Source organism: Carettochelys insculpta, chromosome 2, assembly GCF_033958435.1.
Source record: "Carettochelys insculpta isolate YL-2023 chromosome 2, ASM3395843v1, whole genome shotgun sequence".
NCBI lineage: Eukaryota > Metazoa > Chordata > Testudines > Carettochelyidae > Carettochelys > Carettochelys insculpta.
Window position 1 is genome coordinate 219,155,019 of NC_134138.1, and position 17,258 is coordinate 219,172,276.

The following is a 17,258-nucleotide window of genomic DNA, read 5'->3' on the forward strand; positions in this document are numbered from 1 at the left end:
AGACTAAAACAGTAGTATTACCACACCACAAGACCCATCTAAATGATAATATCTCCTTTTATCTCTGAGTCAATAGAATACAGTAATGTTCTATGAGTGAAAATAGACTTGCAAGAATGAAAGTTGTTATGGCTACGTCTACACTAGCAGCTCTCTTTCGAAAGAGGCACGCAAATGAGGAAAATCAAAAATGCACGTGAAGCACAGATTTACATATCGGGCACATCATTTGCATACTCTTTCCAAAGAAGAAAATCAGTGTAGATGCGTCTCTTTTGAAAGTAATCCCCATCTTCAAAAGAACCCTTTTTTTTCCTTTTTTTTGAAAGAAGAAAGGCTCTTTGGCAGATGGGGTTTACTTTCGAAAGAGCTGTGTCTGCACTCATTTTCTTCTACCAAGAGAAGAATATGCAAACGAGGTGCCAGCTGTGTAAATCTGTGCCTCATTTGCATGCCTCTTTCGAAAGAGGAATGCTAGTGTAGAGATAGAGACAGGAATAGGAATAGCAACTATAAACTAATGAGATCACATTGCTAAACTTCTAACAAGATACAGGTAAACATAGACAAATACGCTTAGCATTTATGCTTGATTTTTGCTATTACTAATTCCTGGGTTGTTAAGTGCTGGCTTGTGACATCTGTTTAAAATTCACATTCAAGTAGACTCTCCTGATTACACTTCCGTGCCTCCTCTTAGGTTGTTATGGACCATACCGTGGGCCCTTCCAAATTCACAATCTATTTTGGTGAATTTCACGGTCATGGAAATTTAAAAGTAATACATTTAATGATTTCAGTTCTAAGGAGCGGCATTTGCCACATCATCCTGTCCAGTTTGTGACATATGGCAAATGGACAACGTATTGGACACCGTGGCTCCAGGGTCATCCTCCAGCAAAAATAAGAAAGGAAAATTTTTTTTCTAATACTTTTAGAGATGCACACAAGCAGGTGAGTAATTTCTTTTAAACTCAAAGTGTTTTTTACGTTTCAAATTTCATGATTTTGTAATTGTAGGGGCCCTGTCCCAAATAGGAGTTTACCCTTCCTTGTGTGCTGCAGCTGGCAGTGGTGCTAACTTCAGAGCTGGGCAGGTGGAGAATGAAAGCTGCTGGCCAGGAGCCCAACTCTGAAGGCAGAGCCGCCACCAGCAGTGGCAGAGAAGTAAGGATGGGAGGGTATGCTATTGCCACCCTTATTTTTGCACTGCTGCCTTCAGGGCTAATATACCCTCAGCCAACAATTACCACTCCCTGGTTTTCCATTTCTGACGACAGTGCAGTAATGAGGGTGGCAAGACTGCAATCCCTCCAAAATTACCTGGACAGCCTTGCCCCCCAACAACTCCCTTTGGGGTCAGGACCCCCACTTTGACAAATGCTGGTTTCCCTCATGAAATCTGTGTAGTATGAGGTAGAACAGTAGTGGGCAACGTGCAGCCCACGGGCTACGTATGGCCCATCTCTGTTGTATGTGGGGCCTGCGACACACTGTTTACCATTGACCGTGGGCCTGGTGGCCAGATTCCACTGGTTTCTGTCAGCATACTTTCTTTCCCTCTGGTATTACAAAAGTGACACTCATAAAGCCAGGGCCTGGGAAGTGGGGTGTGTGCTGACTGCACACAACTTCTGCTGTGAGAACTGTGTGCTCCCTCTGTGTCCAATCAAACTGCTGCTGTGGCTCAATGCAATGGATACAAGTGCAGTTAGACAAACTACCTTATACTAGGATACTGTCTGGGTTAGGACAGTCTTGCAGCCCACCGAGATGAGGAAGGGCCACTCCTGTATACATGTCACACAAGACCAGATTTAATGATTTGTGACATATTTTTCATGGTGGTGAATTTGGGAGGGCCCTTGTCATATTCATGTTGGCAGATCTCTTAGGCTATCTCTGCATGGGGTACAGCTGCTGGCAGGGTCATGCAAATGAGGGTACTTGATAATGCAGATATCCGCTTATTTGCATAGTCACCTCTTGTGCACAGTCTCGCGAGATCTCTGTCCCAGTGGAGGCTTCTGTGGCAACAAAACAAGCCAGGTAGATGGGATTCTGTCCACCAAACCCCCCTTGTCAACAGCCCCTTATTCCTGGAAAAAAAAATGAGGAATTAGAGGCTGTTGACAAAGACCCATCTGCGTGGCTTGTTTTGTAGCAACAGAAGCCTTTGCCATGGCGGTGATCTCGCGTGACTATGCAAATTAGTGTCCATTTGCATTGTCGAGTGCCCTCATTTACATGACCCTGCCAGCAGCAGCACCCTGTGGAGACAAAGCCTTAGTGTCACAGCCTACCCAGTTTATACTATTGTTTTAGAAGGGTAGTGACATGCTGTCTTCCCACTGCCAATGTGAGCACTCGGGTCTAGGTGAGACGATGTGGGTTTTGGGCCATTGACACCTCCATGTGACCACAGGAGGCTTACACTGGGCTCCTGGAGGAAGGCCTGTGCGGCTGGGCCCAGCAGGAAGTACCAACTAGCAAAGCCTTGTGTAGCAGCTCATGAGTGTGCCACAGATTGGCTGGCACTAGTACTTAAGTCACAACAAGGAGTTATCTGAGCAACAACATGGACTGCCCACCTATCTTCCTTTTGTGTGGGAGATCCCAGACTTGGGTGTCCGATCTCACTTTCCTCCAGACTTCTGACCCTTGGTTTGCCCTCTCTTTTATCATGAATACTGATCTCCCAGTAATCAAACCATATCTGCACCCACCTGCCTTGACTTGGGGCTCAGCAAGGATGTTGGCCCTGTTGGCTTCCTGCCTATGGATGTGTGACTCCTAGCTTGTTCTCTGGTCTGTTTCAGATTCGGACCCTCTGGTATCTGACTCCTGACTCTAGCTCTGACCATTGGGCATGATTACCCACAAATTGCTCATGGTAGCTGAAGTCTGCCAGAGGACTGCCAGAGCTTCCCTGTGGCTGGGAAAGGCTCCAGCAGCAGCCTGTGGTGAAAGGTTCTGGGAACAGAGATGGGGAAAGACTCCAGCAGCTCCTCACGTCTGTAGCTTTTCTCTGTTGTCTGTCCCCTGACAGAGCCTTGCAATCTTGCCTATAGCCACACACCTAAGTATGGAGACAACATGCTGTTCACTGTGGCACTTAGTTTTAGTTCCAGTGCCCCTATGTTACCTTCTGCTTCCAGTGTAGACAAGGCTTCTGAGTCTCCTGCTGAAGCTGTTCTGTTTTTCGTAAATAAAGACATTGAAGTAGTTGGGGCTTGACTTTGGATCTTCCACATCCCAGGTGAGTGCCCTAACAGCCTGATTATGGAGTTTTTCTCATTCTCTTTAGCCCAAGGACAAAGGATACTTTGAATATAGCCCTCTACAAATGCCTGAAAAAAATCCATTTGGGATCAAGCAAGCATGTTTTATTTGACCTGAAAGAGGTGGCTTGATTTGTTGAAACTTCAGAATTTTGGTTTGACATGAACCAAATTTTTATTTCTAACCCAAAGAAAACCTTTCTGTGGCTCAAAAGCTTGCCTCTCTCATCAAGAGAAGTTGATCCAAAGAAAGCTATTACTTCACCTATCTTGTCTCTAATAAACCAAAAAGAATTATTTTCCTAAAACCTGATTGCCCCTAGTGGAACGGCATGGATGTTAGCCATGGTGGAATAGCTTTCTGCAGAGGGAAAGAAGAACTAAGGTAGACATAGTCAACAGACAAATGGCTTCTGCTTAGATATGAAGTCAAACCAAAGTCCCACCTCTAAATACATACAAATTTTACAAAACAAAGCAAGCAGTCCTGTATCACCTTAAAGACTAACCATTTTATTTATTTGGGCTGGAGCCAGCTTCAATAGGGCTCTCTCTGATGTCCTCTGGCAGTAAATTCCAAAAGTCAACTACATGCTGTGTGAACTATTTCCCTCTGTTTGTCAGATAATTTAATTAAGTTTCTCCAGCATGAATAACAGGGACTTTCCACATTTCCTACACCCTGTGTAATCATAAAATATCTCCCTGAAATCTCCTTTATTTATTCTCCATTTTGTGCTAAATCTTTACTAAATATAGCTATATCATGGGAGTATAAAGTATTTCTCAAAAGTTTGCAGGAAAGAGGAGTTGTGGCTTGGGTCTTTGTTATTTTTGGCTGAAATTCTGGGTTGAACCTCTTTCTGTTCTGGTTCCAGTACTGACCACACTATTGTATTTAATATTTGTTTTCATGAAAAACCAAAAGGCTTTTCTTAATGTATGACCTTGATGACCTCTCAAGGTCTTTTCCAGTTCTTGTGTTCTGTGAGTGAAAACAGATTTGCAAGAATGAAAGTTATGCTGAGATACATATCTCTAAACAGCCATGTAGGTTGCAAAGTCAAGAGCTTGAAAATTAGGAAACACAAGAATTAGGTCTTTAATTGCATGATTGTATATTATTTTTCTGCAGGACCTCAACCTAAGTCTATGCTGTGACATTACCATTCATATGTTTTATGAAAATATACTTATAAGAATAAGGTATGTTGGAGATAGGCTTTATGCAAGATAACTCATGTAAAGTATTGTCGGAAAGGTTATGATTTAGTGAACGATAATCCTGTTTTTGTGCACGTATAATATTTGTATCTGAAGATAGGATTATCGACTTTCTTCATTTCAACTAAGCTACTGTGGGTCACGTCCACTGCAAACACTTTAGGTACAACAATGGAAAAGCCAGACAGGGCTGATGGCCCATCAGTGAAGACAATATACTGTGAAAAGACTTAGCCATCCTACCAGACTCGTGCATTCTGTGATGCTACGGAGTCAGGTGACCTGGTCCCCTGATACTAACTTCCATCTTTAATTGCTCAACTTTTCCGCTAGGAGGTGTGTATGTGGGGTGGAATCAAACAAATGATACCCACCTAATAATCAAGGTCTTCAGTTTGCTTCTCCTTTGCCTCCCTACCCAAAGGGATACTTGAAAACACCTAGAAACAAAAGGACTGGAACTGGGGTGGGAATGAGAACTGCTGGACCCAGGCTAAGAAGGATACCTCTGACTTTTGGAGGAGTCTAGCGAAAACAATATCTGGGGTGATGAACTATTACTTATAACCTGCTTCTTTAGCAAGTCAAGCTTACTTTGCTTTATTTTACTAGTAGTCTGCTTTGGTTTTTTTGCTACGTCTTTGACCACTTGAAATCCACCTTTTCTTGTTTATAATATCATCCAGCTAATGTAACTTCAAACGGGGAGGAAGGACAGGAAGTTATGCATGTCTTCCTCCACACTGAGGGAGGAGGTGAATGTCATACAACTTTGGGTTTCTACTCCAATGGAGGTGGTTATGTGGGTGCTGTGGTAAATCCCTTAGGCTGAGCCTTCTCAGAATCGGTCTGTGTCTACATCATTCTGCAGCTGTGTGCAGCCATACCTATCTGTGTGCTGGAGGAGGCTTAAGAGGCTGGTTCAGCCAGACAGGGTTAAAGAATGCATAGGATGACAGAAAAGGTGCCCTCTGTGGTATCTTCAGCATATGAGGTAACATCCCAAGGTGGCAGAACCCATCACACCTGCACAGGACTGGCAGCCCTCAGAGAGTAAGGCCGCTTTTAAATATTTCCTTTTTATCCTCATGATTCAATGTGTGGCCCAAGACCTCACTTATTACATATCATGTAAATTTTCTTTTGAAAATGAAATTATGCATTTCAACTGACATTGGCCATAGGGGTCATCACCAGAGTCTGAGTGCTTCACAAATAGTAACAGGTCTATCTTGCAGGGGAGCTGCAAAGAAAAGAGAATTGTTATCCCAGTTTTACAAAGAGGGAAAATGAGACAAAGTAACTTGCCAGATGATGCATGTTCAGAACTAGAACTCGGGATTATCTAATGCTCAATCTTGTGCTTGTTCCATTTTACGTCATTGCAAACTCTCTGAGCTGCTAATCCCACTGACTTCTGTTGCAGCTGTGAATTCCCCACACTTCTGAGAATTGTACCTGAGTTCTCTCACACTTGACACTCAATGAAGATTGCATAATTAGTGCCCACCTGCCAAAATTTTGATTACAGAGCCAGGAAAATCAGTTCTGCTGGATGAACTTTTCTTACCTTAACTAAAAGGTAAACTTTTTGTCCTCAAGCACTCCCCTTGTTCTCTAAATGCATTCCAGTTTCTAGACTACATCAAGGAAAGGTCCTACAGGTAACAGCCTTGCTGCAGCTTAGACTATGAACACTGCTCATACTATCCATTGAACAAGGCTGAGGTCCTGTGTAGGGGAAAGTATGTTGTAAGCATCTGCATTGCTAACTCAAACATTCAAAAGTCAGGAGTCAAGCCTGCCCAAACTAGCTTGCTATTGAAAAATAAATTGTGTGGTTCTTACATTGCCTTTAGAGGACATTCTGGTCCCATTTTAAAGCTTTTTTCTATAATCATAAGCACTAGAAATGTTAATGTTTTGTTTTATAAATGAAAGCTGAAATTCTCACCTAATCACGTGCTTGATAAGCTCTGGAGCTTTAGGAAAGTGTTGTGATGAAGTTGTGAGAGTTAGCAGCTGCTTAACTAAGGTTTATTTTATACCTCATATTTCTTATAAATTGTACCATCTTTCTTAGGGCTCTGAGTTTTGATTCTTTACTAAAGAAAAAGAACTTTAAAGGTAAATTTACAGAGTTTTACTAACTATTTTTAATAACTACCAATACTATAGGACATGTGAAGGTAGAAATAATGAACTATGATTTTTCTAATAAACTAGAAGATTGGTCACTATGATAACTTTCAGGGTTTCAAATAACCACAGCAGAAAATGACACTTAAAAGCAATTGCTATCATTGGTTCTTAACTCTGGTGATTCTAACACAGAAGAAAACCAGTCCAAAGGAAAGGAATAAAATATTTTGGTCAATGACTTACATGGCAATTCAGCAGGGTCAGCTTCCTAATAGAGCTGCAGTAGTCAACCCTTTTAACTGACTTTGACACAAATTATGTTAGTCAGAGAATCTGATTAATGTTTCCAACTAAGAAACTTCTACATTTATGACAAATTGTATCGACTAAGCACAGTTCAAAAGACTTTCTTAATCGTTTTAGGTCTGTATAAACCTGAAACTTATAAGACAGTATGAAACTATTGATGACTGTGAAACACAGCAGAAGTGTTTGCCACTTAAGTTAACAACAGTGACATGTTCACTTTCTGAGCTGCTTTACAGCAATCTTGGTCCTGTTTCCAAACAAGGACATGAGTTGTAACTTTGTCACAATCTGTAAAGCAGGTATGTGAGCATGTATATTTCCTTTTAATGTCAATTGACAGATTTGGGTCCTCACCCAAGAGAAAGTAAATGTATTACTTATCACCAGAACTCTGTTCAGCTTCCAGTTTTCAGTGCAGTTACTGTTTACACTAGGAGCTGACACTGCAAACTTAGGTGGAATGAAAGATGGCTAGGGCAGAGAATCAAGCTTTCTGGGCCTTCTGGTTAAGGCAGACTGCAGCTATAGACTGGGATATAGCCCTTTAAGCAAGGCAGAGCAGAAAGCAATTGAGCAGTGTTTAGCTTAGCCTTCTGGCTAAGGCAGATAGTAAAAAGTCTAAGCGCTTTGCAGCCTTTTAGCTGGGGCAAGTCACAAACAAGGGGCAAGCCACCTGGCCTAAGTTAAGTAGGCTGCCACTGGGGTTGGTGGCAGGGGGCACCCAGGCCCAACCCACTCCAGCAGGCCCCAGGCCTAACATTTGCAGAGCTAACATTTGCACAACTAGGTCAGCAGGGATCCTGCCAAAACATGCTGACTCCTACTGCAACAGCAAAACCTGACTAATGTCTGGTACTCTGGAGCTACTTCTGACCACAGTTCACAGGTGTGGATTCACTGTCTTTGCAGTAAGTTTCAGTCCCCTCACGCGTAAGTGGCAGATGGTAGTCACAGAAACTTTTCCTTACCGTCTGTCTTCTCCAGGGGCAGGATGCTGCAGAGCTAGCAGTCAGGAGCTTTGCCAGGGACTAGAGACATTTGCTGCCTTTGCTGGTTCTGGCCCAGTTGACCTGAAGGGCCCCTTCTTACACTTTCTTATACTTCCTGTCCCTCCCCTTTGCTTCTGCTGGGGGGCCAGGGCTAGCTTGGCTCCACCCACAAGGGAGAATGCTGTGGTCCCTCTCTTCGGTTCAGAGGGAGGCCACTGTGTCTCACTATAATTACATCTCTGGTTATTCTGTTTGTCCTTAGAAATATGCTATTTTATTTTCATTTATTGCCTCTTTCAGCATGGGTGTTTTGCATTAAATTGTAGAATGAAACTTCTTGATTATTTTATAAATAAAGACTTGCTTCTTCATATTATCACTAAACTAAACTAAAACAATATGAACAATTCTTTCCTGAGCAGGCTTGCCCGATGGGATAAGCCTGTCATTAAAGTGTACACAGTATTCCACCCCAGGTTGTATCCCTGATAGTCTACTTCATTTTTATACATATAACTTCATTGATTCACTCTGGTTGCCTGTTTTCCCATTACCCCATCTGGCTGCCTTTTATCACAGAATTTGGTGGAGTTTTAAAATTAATTTACAGGCAAGGAAAAAGGAAGTAACTTTGATTTCACGAACCGCATGCTCCTGTGAAATACTGCAGAAACTGCACTGCCTCAGACTATTTGAAAAGCTTGAAGAGATCTTGCTTTTTTAATTCACTCCACCTCTGGTCTGTCCTCTTTTAAAAAAACAAAACAAAAAAAAAAAAAGAAAAAAAACCCCTTGATGTCCAGGCAGTTCTTAAGTTGCAGTATGTCATAACTCTGGGGCCTTACTGATTACACAACTTTGTCTGGAATGTCCTAACTTTGCCACTGACATAGTTATGATTTAGCTTTTTTTTTTTTATTTGGTTTGGTTTGGTTTATAGGAGAAAGGTAGAAAGTGGATGGGAGCAATGAGCTGCTGGGACATGGTCAGAGGCAGAAGTATGGCTTAGTCTTGTCCTGTCTCCTCTACCATAGATGTCTCATCATCAGCTGAGCTGAGTCCATGCTTCACCTGGTTCCCTGAGACGTAGGATGGTTTGGGAAGGCCCTGTGATTGCTGCCACAACTGTCCTACGTATGGGACAGGCTCCCATAGCCAGGGGGATGACCTGAGGGAGGGACTGGCTTGGGACCACAGCATGGGTAGTACCCCCCCACTCTCCACATTCACTGACGGAGGTGGGAGCCTGGAACTTGGAGTGACACATGTAGCAGCCTGCACTGCTTCACTGTCCTCTTCCAGCTGGATTACTCCACTTCACCGCAGTGGCAGGAACTGGAGTGCCTTGGCCTCGGCCCACTCCACTCTCCCAAGTGGGGCTGAAGTGCTCCACTTCATCCTGCTGTGGTGCAGTGGAGCAATACAGGTTGGAGATGGCAGTGAAGTGGAGCAGGTTTCTGCATTGCTCCACTCCTGCAGCTTCAGCTCCCACTGCTGCAGTGAATGTCGGGGGAGAGCCCTGCTGCCCTGCACTAGGCCCCCCATATAATCCCCTAGGTCAAGTAGCTCTGGGGAGGGCTCTTCATGGATGGGACACAAGGGCTGTATCTAGACTAGCCCCCAACTTTGAAGGGAGGATGGTAATTCCGGTGTTGGGAGATTACTAATAAAGTGCTACGGTGCATCTGCAGCACTTTATTAGGCAAAATCTCTCCCACAGCAACTTCCAAGTGTGAAGTTGAGGAGTAAAGGGACTCCAAAGGAGCACAGGCACTTCAAAGTACCCATGGCTACACGCAAGTCAGCACTTCGAAGTTTCACACTTCATTAGGCAAAATCTCCCCCACAGCAACTTCGAAGTGTGAAACTTCAAAGTGCTGACTTGCGTGTAGCCATGGGTACTTTGAAGTGCCTGTGCTCCTTTGGAGTCCCTTTACTCCTCAACTTCACACTTGGAAGTTGCTGTGGGGGAGATTTTGCCTAATGAAGTGCTGCATATGCACCGCAGCACTTTATTAGCAATCTCTCAACACCCGAATTACCATCCTCCCTTCAAAGTTGGGAGCTAGTCTAGACACAGCCAAGGAGAGGCAGTAGGAGGTGAGGTTAAGGTAGTGTAGAGGAAGGGCTTATGGGAAGGGGTGAAGTGGGTTGGGATGGCCCTGTGTTTACTGGTACTGGGTGTCTCAGTTCAACACACTGACAGGTGTGAGCACAACACTTCTGTGTTTAGTGTTTAGTTGGTTTTGTTTGTTTTTTTCCTTCATTCCTTTAGATAGAAACAAAAAAACTTTGAAATCACACGACGTGTCTTGTGTGGCTTCATTCTAGTCCTTTGTGCACATTTGTTCACATCATAAAGACCTGTAACAGCCCAGTATTTTTAACGATCTAAAAAGGGAGGTGAGCAGTAAGATAGTGCAATGCAGATGATACAAAATGATTCCAGGACCAGAGCAAATTGTAATGAATGTCGAGAGAAATAAACTATCTAAATGAATAGTAACAGAGAGTAAGCTGTGCTAGTCTATACACTATCAAAACAAAAAGCAGTCAAGTAGCACTTTAAAGACTAGCAAAATAGTTTATTAGGTGAGCTTTCGTGGGACAGACCCACTTCTTCAGACCATAGCCAGACCAGAACAGACTCAATATTTAAGACACAGAGAACCAAAAACAGTAAGCAAGGAGGACAAATCAGAAAAAGATAATCAAGGTGAGCAAATCAGAGAGTGGAGGGGACTCAGAAAGTTCCCATCACGATTTAAACCATGTGTTAATGTGCCGAATTTGAATATAAAAGTCAGCTCGTCCACTTCTCTCTGTAAAACGGTGCGATAATTTCTCTTTAGTTACACACACACCTTGAGGTCATTGACAGAATGCCCCATTCCATTAAAAGGTTGACTAACTGGTTTGTGGATCTGGAGAGTTTTGATGTCTGTTTTGTGCCTGTTGACCCTTTGTCTAAGGGAGTTAGAAGTCTGTCCAATATACAAAGCATCTTGGCATTGTTGACACATGATGGCATATATGATGTTAGTAGAGGAGCATGAGAAAGTGCCCGTGATTCTGTGAATAACCTGGTTAGGTCCAGTGATGGTATTTCCAGAGAAGATATGTGGACAAAGCTGGCAGCGGGCTTTGTTGCCCGGAAAGGTTCCAGGACTGGTGTTCCTGGGGTATAGGCTGTGGCTATGAGTAAGGATCCTCATGAGGTTGGGAGGTTGTCTGTAGGAGAGAACAGGCATGTCACCCAGGGCCTTCTGGAGTGTAGCATGCTGATTAAGAATAGGTTGTAGGTCTTTAGAGAGAGAAGTGGACGAGCTGACTTTTATATTCAAATTTGGCACATTAACACATGGTTTAAATCGTGATGGGAACTTTCTGAGTCACTATAGGGGCTCATCTGCATACTTGACTCAATCTAATTCTTGATCTTCCCCCCCACCCTTCCACTCTCTGATTTGCTCACCTTGATTATCTTTTTCTGATTTGTCCTCCTTGCTTACTGTTTTTGGTTCTCTGTGTCTTAAATATTGAGTCTGTTCTGGTCTGGCTATGGTCTGAAGAAGTGGGTCTGTCCCACGAAAGCTCACCTAATAAACTATTTTACTAGTCTTTAAAGTGCTACTTGACTGCTTTTTGTTTTGATAGTGTATAGACTAGCACAGCTTACTCTCTGTTACTATTCATTTAGATAGTTTATTTCTCTCGACATTCATTACAATTTGCTCTGGTCCTGAATCATTTTGTATCATCTGCATTGCACTATCTTACTGCTCACCTCCCTTTTTAGATCGTTAAAAATACTGGGCTGTTACAGGTCTTTATGATGTGAACAAATGTGCACAAAGGACTAGAATGAAGCCACACAAGACACGTCGTGTGATTTCAAAGTTTTTTCACCCACATTTCAACAAATAAATGAGCTAACTTTTTCTTACTTCTGTTTTTAGTTACAGATAATGACCTTATTAATATCTCTTTTACAGAATTTGTCCAGACGAATTTCAAATCCATATCTGGAAAACCCTTCAAACAAGGTATTTTTAAAGCATTGTTTTAAGTCCACATACTAAAAAATCAGGAGTAAGAATCATTTTTTATTTCCTTTTGGTTAATCATGATTTTTGAATAATTTGTGAGTCTACCCTGTGTGTAGAGCCACTTGTACAATTTTTGGCTTTTCTATATTAGAAAATATTTACCAGTATAGATAAATCTGTATACCTCTCATGGTGCAAAGCAAAATGTAGATTCACATCATACCATTTTTGATCATGTCTACACAAGTTTAACTTAATTTGGTAACTTTTTGTATATTTAAGTGTTCTAACTTTCTGTACCTAGGTAACCAAGCAATTTCTCTTTTTCATTTTAGATTTATGGAGCGAGTTCTTCCTGTGCTGGCAGAGCTCTCAGGAATATTTTTACAGTTCAAGCTTCTGACCTGATTAAAGACAGGGTGTGCCTTACAGGGATCTGCAGGTAACAAAGTTAATTTGCTCCGATTGCATTGTCTTTATTTGTGTAGGTCTGTGCCCTGACACACTTGAACCTCTCTCATCTGTCTCTCTTGGGACCTGACTAGTGCCAGACGAGAGAATTTGCTGGATGACAGGAAGTCAATATTATCTAGAATCATTACCAACACTTCCATAGCTTACTGGGATCTTAGAAGACATTTAGAGGTAAATTACAGCTAAATAACAGCACAGAACACTGAGAGTCAGGACTGGTGACTGTAAACCAATTTTATGGGACCAGGGGAGACTTGGCCACACCCATGATAAGCGGTCATCCAGCTAGCTGAAATCATTCTAGGCCATGGAAATTGCTGAATGAGAGAGCTGCGGATTAGAGAGGTTCAACCTGTGCATGTGCGTACCCAGTTAATACCTGCTGCACAATCTTATGAATGATTTTTGTATATAGTCAAACACTAATGTTGTGGAATACAATATGAATTTAAAATAAATATCCTGCTTCTTTTAGGAGCAGCTGTGTTGGATCAGAACTGGTAGACTGGCTGCTGGAGCACTGCCCTTTTGTTAAGTGCAGATCTACAGCAGTTGGTGTATGGCAGCTCCTGCTGGATATGGGAATTGTGTTATCAGGTCAGTGTTATGGAAACATGTCCTATCATGGTCAGTAAGGCATTTGTACATAAAATGAGATTTATGTTTGCTGGGAAAGAGGAGGAAAACAAAAAATGTCGATTGTTTTTAATTATGAGGTAATTTCCTTTAATTTAGTATAGGTTTATCCATGTGATGTTTCACTTAAATACAAGATATAATCCAGTTCAGACTCAGTTTTCTCTAGTCTGCTTTGGAAATGCTGTGGCCTGTTTACCATTTTGCAGATGATATGCATATACATTTCATACTTTTTTCTTCAGGTGGTTCACATTGTTTTCAGCACATCAGCAGTAGCTTTGTCACTATAAATCACTGGTTCATCAGGTGTCTTTTTTAGTGACTAGTGTGGTTATTTTTCTCTTCAAAATTAGAGAATTGAGCACAGTAGATAAAGAGGTATTTTCAACTCATTGATCACTACGTTTGGCAAAATTCACCCTTTCTCTCCGTTGCCCCATTGGGTACGGATTAAAATAGGGCAGAGTCTGGCCTAGAAGTCTGGAATGCAGGTATTGATGTTGACATCAGTAGAACCAGGGATTTTTCCATGGGAAAAGAGCTTTACGTTGTGTCCAGGGGCTCCATAGCCACTGAATCACTGCACCACCTGACTATCCTGTCGATGCTTATTCCTGATTTGTGCTTTTTTGGGTCTCTGCTAGTGAGTTTTCCTCACTCCTTTCAAAGTACAAAAGACGTAAGAAATGTTGTGCTTATTTAACCTACTGGTGAATGCATGTGCCTGATGTACTGAAGATAGGAGTCTTCCATAGTACAAGCTAGGGAGCCTTGACTCCTTAGCTGTAGCTTGTCGTGCTTTTAGCTGTGGAGGTCTTGGTTCCTTCCCTGGTGTGTCAGCCAAGAATCATCATGCTATCACTTTCTCCTGCAGGATGGGTGTTATGGTTCTGAGAGCCCTGTGCTGGCAGGAGTGGTGTCATGTGGGACTGAATCTAGCCTGACATATTTTTAAATAGGATGAATTTATGATGTGTGCATTGAGAAGGGAGAATGACTATTTAAAGTATTTGATCTGTTTGTTGAACTTTGTTTTTTATTTTTTTCTGAAGTTTAACCCTCCTCCTGTTCTTCATGTATCCTTTTTCTGCCCATGATCTTTCTATCGTATAGAGAAATGTTCAGCAGAAGAAATGAGCTGGAGGCTAATGTAAAACAATGTTTATAAATGTGCTGGGTGAAGGACTCCCCTCTGTAACCATTAGGCCCCTTAAAGGCAGAGCTCTCTCTCTCTTCCTTAAGTATCCCCACTCCATGGTCTTAAACTCCAGGAAGTTGGATGTTCTATCGCTCAGCAATTTTTTTCCTTTTGGGTGCATCACTTGGATGAAATTAACTGAAGCTAGACTCGATGGCTATGTCTACACTAGCTGCACACTTTTGAAAGGGGGTTGCTAATGAGAGACTTGGGGATATGCTAAGGAGGTCCTGCAATGAATATGCAGCACCTCATTAGCATAATGGCAGTTGTGGCACTTCGAGAGTGCCACTTTTGATCACGTGCAGCTTGTCTACAAGGGGTCCTTTTTGAAAGGCCCCAACACACTTCAAAATCCCCTTATTCCTATAACCAAATAGGAATAAGGGGATTTCAAAATGTGCAGGGTCCTTTCAAAAAGGACCACATGTAGATGAGCCGTGTGCAATTGAAAGCGGCACTTTCGAAGTGCCACAGCTGCCGTTATGCTGATGAGGGTGCTGCATATTCATTGCAGCACCTCATTAGCACATCTGGAAGTGTCTCATTAGCATCCCCCTTTCGAAAGGGTGGGGCTAGTGTAGGCATAGCCTATATAATTGCTTCGAAGTTCAGTTTTAAGAATTTTGTTCTTGATGGTCATCAAAGTAAGCATTGTTTGTACTTAATATGTATGTAAATGGTTGAGTAAAGTTGATAGAAAAAGCTTTAAAAGATATGTTGTTCTGTTTTTTCATGCAGTGGACAGGCAAGTCTATTTTCAAGACACTCCTCATGTTTTCTACCAGTTCTCAGCTGATGAATGCACTTACCTTTTCTGTGAATTCGAAAGGGAAGAAGGTTGGCAAAATGGTGTAAAACTCTTACTACAGCTAGTGCCTCTTACTTCACCCAGAACTGCTGTATGCAATCTGTAAGTATGTCCTCAACTCTGGCCCTCCTTTTGACTGGAACTCCCTCCTTTTCATAAGCCCATATTTTTAAATCTTCCTCTGGAACCCTCCACTCATGCGTCTGATGAAGCAAGTTGTTGCCCATGAAAGCTTATGCTCCAAAATATCTATTAGTCTATAAGGTGCCACAGGACTTCTTGTTGTTTTACATCCTCTTAGTAATTTTTGCTGAGTGTAAATACCTAGGTAAAGATGACAGACTATATACAAATTTGTGGCTACATGTAACAGCTTCCAAGTTGGGGTTATTTCTTATATTGACAGGTTTGCTAAACTCAGCGTCTACAAAGTCAGTGTGGGTAGATATGTGTAAGATGCATGAGCCAGAGTCAGGAGACATAGGCTGTGTCTACACTATGAGATAAAATAGAATTTGAAGGAGTTAGGCTGATATTAAAATATCACTCTCTTCACAGTTAATACTATTAGCTCAATTTTTTGAGCTGTAATACAGATAACTAAATATTAATATTACGGGATGGGTACAGAGTCAATTTTGAATTTAAAATCTCAAATAAAGGCTTGGGTGGAAGCACCATGTCCTTAATTCAAATATATTCGCCTCCAGAAGTATCCTGTATGTACCCCACAAAGCTAGGTGGTGACCCTCCCTCTATGGCTGCTTCACTGTACACTGCTCTCCATCCAGGTGTGCAGGAAGAAGGTCACAGGAAGCCTGTGAAGTTTGGATTGAATTAGAATTTGAATTTGAATTGGATTCAGCAGCGCTTAGCCCTACAAATATAAAAGGTTCCCATTATGAAAAAGTTGCTTTGCCCATCTCATTGCGCTGCATGGTAGCAATTTCATTGTCAGCCATCTGCAATCATGAGCACTCTGGGTAGTGATCTGCCTCGTGCATCTTGGGGTCACAAGGCAGCCCCAGCGTGGACCCTCCTGGAGATTCTGGATCTTCTTGCTATTTGGGGAGACTAATTGGTGGCAAAGAGACTTTGGGTGGCCAAGAGAATGTGGCAATCTGTAATCAGATGTCACAGGAGGTAACCACCTGAGGTTACTCTGGGGGCTCTGTGCAATGCTGGGTGAAAGTGAAAGAACTCCGTTGGGCCTATCAAAAAGTCTGGGAAGCCAACCAGCACTAAGGGGATGCTCCATGGACCTGCTGCTAATATGAACAGCTGTACATGCTTATGGGGAGTGACCCCATTACAGAGCCTGATCTGAATCACGACACTTCTGGAGGCCCTGGTGTGGAGTTTGGTTTGAGCCCAGAGAAGCCGGGTGCCTCAGAGGAAGTGGCAATGGAGAGGAGGAAGGGAGCAAGGGACTGAGGAAGTTCTTCCAGCCAGCCCAGAGCTCTTCACCATCGACTTGGAACCGTTTCCCTCCATGCTGGTCTCTGAGGCCTCTGGACCAAGCAGTTTGGGTGAGCATTTATTCCGCATGCTAGAAGCAGGTTGGGAGTGGGTATAGCTGTAGGGTTTTGTATGGGTACAGGTTTGCTAGCTGTGGTTCTGTGCCCCTCAGAACAGTGTGTAAATGTTTCTTGGCATGGAGCACTTCTCCTTTTCGGAGCTCTCCTTTGAGGCCTCATCCAGGCACTCTTGTAATTTTTTCACAAGGTTCTTGGGCAGGTCTGACTTGTTGTGGCTTTCATGGTAGCACACCTTGCCATGGCAGGCAACCAGATAGCGATCTGGTGTCATGGTGCCACACAGCATTTTACCAAATTTTCCAGGCTTTTGGTCCCCCAGCAGGAGTAGCTGTTCTTTCTCCACATCTGTTAGTTTTAGGAGGGTGATGTCTTCTTTGGCAACCTGCAGAAATACAGGAATTTGCATGACACTTTTTTTTTTTAAACATGCTTCCATCCCCTTTACATTTGCCTGCAGCAGCCGACAGGTGCTCCTCCCCCACTACCCCCAAACATGGTTTGCAGGCTCTGTGGGGCTTCTTTCCTCCCATGTCCCTTTCCACCCAGCATTTTCTTTTCATTTTTTCAGGAATCCCCTGTGCCCTGAGGCTGCAGTGCTCTGCTG

General features: G+C 42.7%; 1 protein-coding gene across 2 annotated transcripts in view; it reads left to right on the top strand.

The window, feature by feature from the left end:
• The window catches only part of RAPGEF5 (Rap guanine nucleotide exchange factor 5), a 251,304-nt gene that overhangs the window by 43,311 nt on the left and 190,735 nt on the right, over nt 1-17,258 (top strand). For both annotated transcript variants that reach the window (XM_074986184.1, XM_074986185.1), the window contains exons 2-5: nt 11,941-11,991; nt 12,330-12,436; nt 12,944-13,065; nt 15,047-15,218. In XM_074986184.1, the coding sequence (XP_074842285.1) occupies nt 11,941-11,991; nt 12,330-12,436; nt 12,944-13,065; nt 15,047-15,218 (452 nt within the window). The remainder of the gene's footprint in view (nt 1-11,940; nt 11,992-12,329; nt 12,437-12,943; nt 13,066-15,046; nt 15,219-17,258) is intronic.